The 9,811-nt window shown below is 43.7% G+C and overlaps 1 protein-coding gene across 1 annotated transcript in view; it reads left to right on the forward strand.

Annotated features, from left to right (window-relative positions):
• Positions 1-9,803, forward strand: part of LOC143302259 (clathrin heavy chain 1) — a 91,501-nt gene extending 81,698 nt beyond the window's left edge. The window contains exons 32-33 of the mRNA XM_076616848.1: positions 925-1,000; positions 9,138-9,803. Of these exons, the coding sequence (XP_076472963.1) occupies positions 925-1,000; positions 9,138-9,301 (240 nt within the window). The 3' untranslated portion in view covers positions 9,302-9,803. The remainder of the gene's footprint in view (positions 1-924; positions 1,001-9,137) is intronic.
• Positions 9,804-9,811: the final 8 nt, after the last annotated feature.

Consider the following 9,811-nt stretch of genomic DNA (forward strand, 5'->3'; position numbering starts at 1 on the left):
TTAGGGCTGTGAGCCATTGATGCTAAGTGATTGAACACAGTGGTGTAATGTTTAGGGCTGTGAGCCATTGATGCTAAGTGACTGAACACAGTGATGTAATGTTTGGGGCTGTGAACTATTGATGCTGAGTGACTGAACACAGTGATGTAATGTTTAGGGCTGTGAACTATTGATGCTGAGTGACTGAACACAGTGATGCAATGTTTAGGGCTGTGAACTATTGATGCTGAGTGACTGAACATAGTGATGTAATGTTTGGGGCTGTGAACTATTGATGCTGAGTGACTGAACACAGTGATGTAATGTTTGGGGCTGTGAACTATTGATGCTGAGTGACTGAACACAGTGATGTAATGCTTAGGGCTGTGAGGCATTGATGCTAAGTGACTGAACACAGTGATGTAATGTTTGGGGCTGTGAACTATTGATGCTGAGTGACTGAACACAGTGATGTAATGTTTAGGGCTGTGAACTATTGATGCTAAGTGACTGAACACAGTGATGTAATGTTTAGGGCTGTGAGCCATTGATGCTAAGTGACTGAGACAGTGATGTAATGTTTAGGGCTGTGAGCCATTGATGCTGAGTGACTGAACACAGTGATGTAATGTTTGGAGCTGTGAACTATTGATTGTAAGTGACTGAACACAGTGATGTAATGTTTAGGGCTGTGAACTATTGATGCTAAGTGATAGAACACAGTGATGTAAAGTTCCTCTTGCACAGGTTATATTTTCTCTTGAACATCATGACCATGACATTTCAGATCTACACATCAAACCAATGTCACAAAATGTTGACTTATGACATATTTGGCTTTTGCATAATATATACAATATGATAACACAGTGGTGTAATGTTTGGGGGTTTGGACCATGAAGCTTACAGATGAAGACAACTAAACACAGCGGTCTGTCTTGGCAGGTGGACAAGCTGGAGCAGTCAGATGCAGTGAGGAGTGAAGAAGAACAAAAAGCTGAAGAGAGACCAATTGTGTTGGGTAAGTGCTTTGAAGGTTTTGATTTGGGACATTTTTTTGCTGAATGCAGAAATTGTGACCAAGTCATATTTTTCCATCAGCATTGTGAAATAGAGGACAGACAATGATTAAGATCTTAATTGAAATTTTTAATAAAAAAGTTTGTCTTGGTGTACTTTTTTGCCAGGAACAATGAATTTTGGAAATGTAACAATCTGGATCTGTGACTGCATATTCTCACAGGTACAGTATATAGAACCAGGCATGAGATTTTTCTGACTATAGTGGGATTTCCGACGGAAAATTGGCTCCAGAGGCCATTTTTGAGATTCGCGTAAATCCGTTGAGAAAATCGGGGGGGGGGGGGGGGGTGACAAAAAAAAAAAGTAACTTTATGAGTAGGCGACACCAGTCACAAAATCGATGCCGTGGTCAAGACCAAGTGTAATTGGTGTTAGATTGTATGGTTGCAACTCTTCCATCTAGGCATGGAAATCTGTTTTCAGATTTACATAAACAATGAAGTGTCTGTTTTCTGGGGGGGGGGGGGGGGAAAGACAAAAGCGTGGGCCGTTCTACATCACAGTTTGCCAGTGATCTGTCAAAAATGAAAACAGAATGCTCTTTCAAAAGTGTCGTTTGTTGACTCCTTGAAAGGCGATCCAGTGACTTGTCAGAGCACCAAAATTGAAAAAAAAAAAGGTCAGTTAAAGTTGTCAAAATGCTGATAACAAAAGGCAATCCCTACATGGCACGCATTGATACCACTGTAAACAGCATGCACGCGCGCACATGCATACACATGCGGGCGATCACACACGCACAGACATGCGACGAGCATGTGCACACACACACACACACACACACACACACACAAAAGTGTGCGCATACACATGTACACGTAAATGCCGGTGCCGTAAACACCCAACACAGGTGCGCGCATTTCCATCCTTGTCAAGCCCCTAGGCCTTAGATTTCCATCTCTGTCAAGCCCCTAGGCTAAGGCCTGGGTACATCTGCTTGACCCTCTATTCATTCAGCCAAAGTTGCAAAAGTTTGCCACTTTATGCACAAAGTAACATTGTTGCCATTGAAACAGGAACTTTGCAGCAATTGAGGTCAGTGCTTTTTCTGACAAAGCCCAGGCTGCAGTACAGACAGTTCATGGCAAGAGTCAGTTTATTTAGATCTGAGATCTATGACTATGAGCCAGATTACCAAAGTTACGCATGCACAGACACAGAGATGAATTGAATGTGCCTGTGCGCACACTCACACACACACACACACACACACTCTTTGGAAAAAAAAAATCACATGAGTGCATTCACATATACACATACTGTTTTTTTTATTTTCTCTCTCTTTCCTTCACACTTGAACATGTGCACGCACAAGTGCTCACACAATCACAAAGAGCTTAATAATATGCACATGTGCGTGCACATGCACAAACACTCACACACACACACTCTCCCTCTCTCTTTCTCGCACACACACAGTTTGATTGAACACACACACACACACACACACACACACACACACACACACACACTGATAATTATATTTAAAGCAATGCACATACATGCATGCATACAAACATGCACTTTTTCCTCCCCCCTCCCCCCCCCCCCTCTCTGTCTGTCCCTCTCTCCCTCTTTCTGTCTCTCTCTGTCTCTGTCTCTGTCTGTCTGTCTGTCTCTTTCTCCCATATACACAGTGTTGTATACACACACACACACACACACACGGAGAGAGAGAGATCTATTGAATTTGAAAGCAATGCATATACATGCACAAATACAACTTGCATTATTTCCTCCCACCTTCTCCCCCCTCTGTCTCTGTCTGCCTCTTTCTTGTTTACACACAGTTGAATTGAAATCACACAAACACATGTGTGTGCACACACGCTCGCTTTCTCTCTCTCTCTCTTTCTCCCTCACACACAGTTTAGTTGAACACACACACATACAGAGTTCAGGCTTGGAACACTGACCACTAGCTCTAGCTGAGAATCCTTGACTGCTGAAAGTGATATAACCAGTCACAGACCCACCCCCTCCTCCCTCCAGTCATTCCACTTCCCCCTTTCTTTCCTCAACCAACACACATGCATGTCTGTGGAACGGAGACTACAGCTGAAGAGACCCGATACCAGTTTTAATGGTACAGTGCAAACTTGTGTGCTTGGTACATTTTCGTTGAAAACACCACACACACACACACACACACACACACAAAGAGAGGCCCCCCAAACCTCTTAAAAATCACTAAGTTCATTTTTGGCCATGGGGCTTTGCCACCCTGGACCCCGGCCATTTTCAGAGGAAGCTCTCCTGGACAATTCCCCAGCCTCTCTCTCTGACACCCACATACACACACTCACTCACTCACACAGAGTTTTACACACACAGAGTTGTATTTAAAGCAGTGCACATACATCCGAGATTTTTCCAACTATAGTCGGATTTCCGACCGAAAATTGGCTCCAGAGGCCATTTTTGAGATTCGCGTAAATCCTTTGAGAAAATCGGAGGGGAGGGGGGAGGTTTTTTTCCGACCCACAAAGGTTGCATGAACGTTGCCCGACCGATCGACAAGACAGACCCACAGCGTTTGCTGAAATGCCCCATGTTTGGATAAGCGAACCAGTTGAGAATAAGTGTTCCGTTGCTCCTCTGTCATCATTCAGCTTATCCGTATTCGGTCGGGATTACAAAACTCGCTCGCGGGCTTCACGACTTGCAAAGATGCCTGATTTCGTCGATCGTCCTCAGTCATTGACAAAATGAGAAAACTCACAAAGGATTAGAGGATTTTTGCAGCAGAGATCAATAAAGGAGTGAATAATAAGTGGAACTGGGTCTGGCAAGATGGGATCGTGAAAACAGAAGTGAAGAATAAAAAAATAATAACTTTACGCCAAGTGCGATTGGTGTCAGATTGTATGGGTGCAACTCTTCAGTCTTGGCATAGAAATCTGTTTTCACATTTGCATTGAAAACAGAACATCCGTTTTCTAGAAGAAAAAAGAAAGGAAGAAAAAGCCGACGGGCCATTCTATATCGTTTACAGATGATCTGTCAAAAATGGAAATGGAATGCTCTTTCGAAATTGTCGTTTGTTGACCCCTTGAGAGGCGATCCAGTGACTTGTCAGAGCACCAAAATCGAAGTCCGAAAGTTTCCTAACAGTCGATTGAAGTTGTCAAATGCCGATGACAAAAGGCAATCCCTACACAACACGCATTGATATCACTGTGAAAAGCATGCACAAGCGCACATGCACACACATGTGGTTGATCACACACACACACACACACACACACCAGTGCGCGCGATCTCCATCCCTGTCAAGCCACAAGGGCCTTGGGTACATCTGCTTGACCCTCTGTTCATTCAGCAAAAGCTGCCATGTTTGCCACTGTATGCACAAGTAACATTGTTGCCATTGAAACCAAAACTGGAAACTTTGTTGCAACTTATTGAGGTCAGTGCCATTTCCCACACAGCCAGGCTTCTGTACAGTCAGTTCATGGCAAGAGTCGGTGTATTTAGATTTGAGACCTATAGCCGGCCAGATTACTCTGTTTCCAGCAGAGAAAGGTGTATTGTTTAAGTGATTTTCATTTCATCATATTCGTGCACAGTCGTTTTTGTTTGCTGTCATTTTTGTGTACATGATTCCAGTGAATGTGAACTTTAAGTGTGGTGTGTGATTTACCAGATACTGTCCGCGTTTTTGTGTTAGATCCAGTTATTTGACCTAAGTGTGTGTGTGAGTGCCGACAAAAATGGAATCTGGTGCGGTAGTGGCAGCTTTGCTGACTGGGCAACACACCTTCAGTGAACACTTGAGATGTTTGGATTATATGTGTCGTGTGTGTGGTGAGCGGGTTCTCAGAAGAGATAAAGATAAGAGGTTGAATGCAAGACTTTGTGCCAAGTATTCTTCTGAACTGTTTCGTTTTTTCGGTCTAGATGTTTCGAATGATGAAGAGGGCAAACATCCCACATGCATTTGTATCAAGTGCTACAAAAAACTGATAAAAATGAAACATACTCATGGAAATTCTCAGTTCAAAACTGCAAATGAAAATGTTGCACTTGACATTGACAGAATGTCAGAAATCTGGACAACTTTCGATCCAGATCTATCTTTGGATCAGTGCAAAACATGCTAAGCCTGGTCGTCCGAAAAAAAGACGATCAGCACCCGTAAAAAAATGCACCGATGCCAGTTTTGATCCGTCTGACCTCTGCTTAGATACCAACAACAGTGTGTCAACGTCATTTTGTCAGTCCACATCAACACCAGTCAAAAAAACAAGAACGCTGTGCACACATCTCCAATCACACCCAAAACACATGTCACTGACGCAGCTATATCACCCACCGCACAATTGAAACGTAAGAAGGTATATGTTGACTCAGAGGATGAGGTTCTCAATAAATCTCTCACTGAAGAAGAAGAAAAGTTATGCACATGACTGATTTGCAGGATAATGTTTAAGTCAGGAGACAAATCAACAGTCAGATGCAAAACTGGAGGTCAGCCAATAGTGTTGAAAAAAGTCACACAACCCCGCAAATCATCTGCCATAGCATCATCATCTCTGAAGAAAAAACGGTCTCAAATTATGCAAAAAATTGGAAAGCACATCTCGGGGAACAGTAAAGAAGCCATAGTAAAACAGCAGGGGTCAGAAATCAAAAGATCAGCTCAGAGCCACAGACAACAGATACTGCAAGCTGCTGGATGTGGCCCAGTGAATGTGACCAAAAAACAAGGGTCTGCACTGAGAGCTGCCATGGGGTTAAGCTGGGCACAACACAGGATACAAAAGAGGTTTTATGCCAGTATTGGTGTGGAACATGAAGGGGAAAGGAAGGAGAGGGAGGTGCAGAAAGAAGCAATGTTTGGGGAGGTAGAAATAGAAAAATCAAAACTCATCTTTGTTGATAAAGAGGGAAGACAAACAGAGGAGGAAACTGCAGTAGGAAAAATCAAAGACATTCCAAAGATGGTAGAAAACTTATTAGACCAGTACGACAGAGAAAACAAGTTGACATGGCATGATGATAGAATACCGCAGGATGAGATATGGGTAAAAATTGGAGGGGACCATGGAGGGGGGACATTCAAACTCATGCTTCAAATTGCAAATCTCACCAACCCCAACTCAAAACACAACACGTGTCTCCTGGCCATTGTAGACTGCAAGGACAGTCCAGACAATTTGAGAAGAATCTTAGAACCCTACAAAGAACAGCTAGCTGCTCTGCAGTCAATGACATGGTGAAACAAGAGAGTCAAAGTGACCTTGTTTGGGGACTATGACTTTCTCCTCAAACTGTATGGACTGTCAGGTGCTCAGGGGACACACCCATGTTTATACTGCACAGCATCTAAATCACAAACACAAAATCCACCTCACTGCAATGAAGGCAACATCACACAGCGCACATTACAGGGCATCAAGACAGACTACAGCAAATACAAACACTCCAAGCAGAAAATTGCCAGCCTGCACAACAATGTAGTCAGGGAGCCTATTGTTGACATAGAACTTAGCCAAGTGGCTCCCCCATACCTGCACATTCTTCTGGGAGTGGTCAAAAAACACCATGACCTGCTGGAGGGGGAGTGTCATTCTCTTGACAAAAAGATAGGAGAGTCAATAGCCAGCCAGGGAAAACAGTTAGACAGTGACTCAGCCTTTTCTGAGTTTGTAGACAAGCTGAGACAGCTCCAAAGTGCTGAAGAAGAAAAGAGATTGCTAGAAACTAGGATTGTATTTAATGAGCCTGAAGGAGACAGTACACCACTCAGTGATTTCCAAAAACAGCAACGTGAGCTAGCAGATATGGTAGAAGAAAAAGATGCAGACATTGAATATCTCAAGACACAGCTTGACCTTCCACACCTGGCTGGCCCTGTCACACAACACTTAGATGCTGTACTTCAACAGCATAAAATACACAGACAGGCATACCACGGAGCATCATTCATTGGAAACCACTGTCACAAATATCTCAAGCCAGAAACAGTAGAACACATCAGTGACAGTGTAGTCAAGAAAACAGGTGAACTGACTCAAGACGTGGACATAAACCTCAGAGCTAGGAACATTTCCCAGAAGTTTAAAACACTAAACACGCTGTTCTCACGCATTCACATAAACATCTCACATCAAAGACCCTTGACAGACAGTGACGTTGACACACTGGATAGTGACATCAAACAGTACATGTCTTTCTTCCACCAACAATTCCCACAAACACGCATCATTCCCAAGCAGCACATCCTAGAAAATCACTGCACTCCATTCATTCATTCTCACGGTTTTGGCCTGGCACTACACGGGGAACAAGGGGGGGAGGCAACACACGCAGTCGTCAATTCACTCAAAAAGAAAGTATTAGGGATGCAGTCACAAGATGACAAACTACGTGTCATCATGCAAGAGCACATGACTGTTGTCTCCCCCATGCTTCAGCAAGTCATACCCCAAGCAGGAGAATCACGGCACAAATCAAAAAGTAAAGAATAAAGAAATTTTCAGCCCTGTTCTTTTCTCCACCCTGAATCCCTCCCTCCCGCACACACACACATTGTAAGGAAAAAACAAGAAAAGAAAAAAATTTTTGAGTTTAGTCAGTGTCACACTTCAACTGAGTGGATTACCAGCTACAAACAAGGATTCATACGGATTTATAAGTTCAGGTAGGAATGTATTTTATTATTTAGAACTTACAAATGCATGTCAGTACGTTACATTGTGATTGTTTTCTAAAAGCATAGTATCGTCAAGGTGTATCTTTTAGACTGACCAAATGCATGTCGCAAGCAAAGGCACACATACTGACACGCAAAACATCTAGTCGGCGAAAATCTCTCTCCCCCTCTCTGTGTGCGTCTCTCTCTCGCTCTCTCTCTCTCTGTGCATCTCTCTCTCTCCCTCTCTCTCTGTGCCTCTCCCCTTTCTCTCTCCGTACACGTTCCTCTGTTTCTCAGTATGTCTGTCCCTGCATATCTGTCTGTCTGTCTGTCTCTTTTCCCGTGATGTTGAGAGAAGTGTGAAACTAGGTGGCTGGCAGCAGTTCTCAGTGAAGCTGACCGTTAAATACTGACACTAATTCCGGGGCGGTCTGCCACCTCTAGGTAACAGTATCGACTATATTTTCCTTCCAATTGTATTGTGGAGACATGCATGTATATCATGATATAAGTTTTATCTCCAACTAAAACGATATACACACACAACACGGAGTTGAATTTGAACTACGTTTCGTGTGTGTTCCTCAGTTCGAACAGAATGTTCGTGTGCTCGCTAAGTTTTGTACCGCTTGTACACTGCCTGTAGGAAATTAAACCTGCTCATGTTTGGTATCATTAAATTTGTCAGAGAATCACACATCCATTCACACCCATAGCGCCCTTCTTGTTGCATTCTGACATAGAGTATTATTTTTTAAAAGCATATAACCCTGTTTCTGACAGTTTATCAGCAGCAGCGAAGCTGTTCACAGCTGTACACACTGCCCGTGTAACATGCGCTCCGCTGAGAATAGCGCGAAGTTAGTGGTGCGTCAGAGCGCTGCCCCATATACTGCCTGCCTGTCTGTCCAGGCTATCACCTTTCCAATGTTTCGCACTCGCTCGCTGTTCATCCCTCTCCCCTCTGCTTCGCGCCAAAACTAAAAGGGCTGCCTTGTGCCGCCGTGTACAGGTTTGGAAGCAAAAACACTTCAGTTTAGGAAGAATTGGACTGATTTTTTGTCTTCTGTGGGTTGGAATACTTCAGCAGCATTGGTGGCCTGCAAGTGCAGATTTTATGGTTTGAAATTGAGAAAAACCTTCAGCTTCAGGGGGCTTCGCCCTCAGGGCCCCACCAGGGACATTGTCCCATGGACCCCCCCCCCCCCGGGGGTCTTCTGCGGCCACCTTTCAGACTTGGTCACAATTTCCAAATCTCATGCCTGAACATGGAGAATATAATTTTTGCTCGACATAAGGTAATGATGACAGGTAGTTTTACGGAAAAAATACAAAACAAAAACCAGGAAATAAAAATGACTTTTTTATTGTGACTGGGTTTTATGTAGAGTCTCCACAAGGGAGCTAAGTGGAGATGTGCTGTGCTGTGTTTCAGGTGAGCCACAGTTGATGCTCACAGCTGGTCCTGCCAGCATGGGAATGGGTGTCCCTCCAGCCCAGCCTGGCTATGCAGCTGCTCCTGGCTACGCTGGCATGCCGGCTGGAATGCCTCCTGGGGGAATGCCAGCTGGGATGCCTGCCTACGGCTACAGCATGTGAAAGGGTCACATGGTCACCCTGCCACTGCAGGACTGCATTCTTCCTGTCAGCACTTCAGAGAACAAATTTGAGAGACATGGAATAGATTTAAGTCATGGTGTCTTGCTCAGGGTGCTGTCATTTTCAGCATTGTGTTGTGGTGGCAAATGGTCTGGTGGGAAACAAAAGAGAAGGAAACTGTAAAGCTTGAGGAAGATGAGGAAGACAGGAAGTCTCAGTTTTGTGAAGAAGATAGATTTGGATATGATTTGTATGACAAACGATGAACTGCAGCAATAGTTAAATGAGACTGTAGACTGTGGGCAGATTTACTGTGTATGTGGAAGTGTTTGTATCCATTGGTATGATTGCGCTAGATGCGTTCATTAGTGTGGTATGACACTGTCATAGTTTGTCACACAGTTAAAGTTTATGTAGCTGGCCAAATGGTGTGATATGAATGTTGGTTTCAGAATGGAAAGAACTTTATTTGATTCAGTGAAAATTACATTCCTGATCATTCTGCAATAC

The sequence above is a fragment of the Babylonia areolata genome, chromosome 29 (genome assembly GCF_041734735.1).
Source record: "Babylonia areolata isolate BAREFJ2019XMU chromosome 29, ASM4173473v1, whole genome shotgun sequence".
In the NCBI taxonomy this organism is placed as follows: Eukaryota; Metazoa; Mollusca; class Gastropoda; order Neogastropoda; family Buccinidae; genus Babylonia; species Babylonia areolata.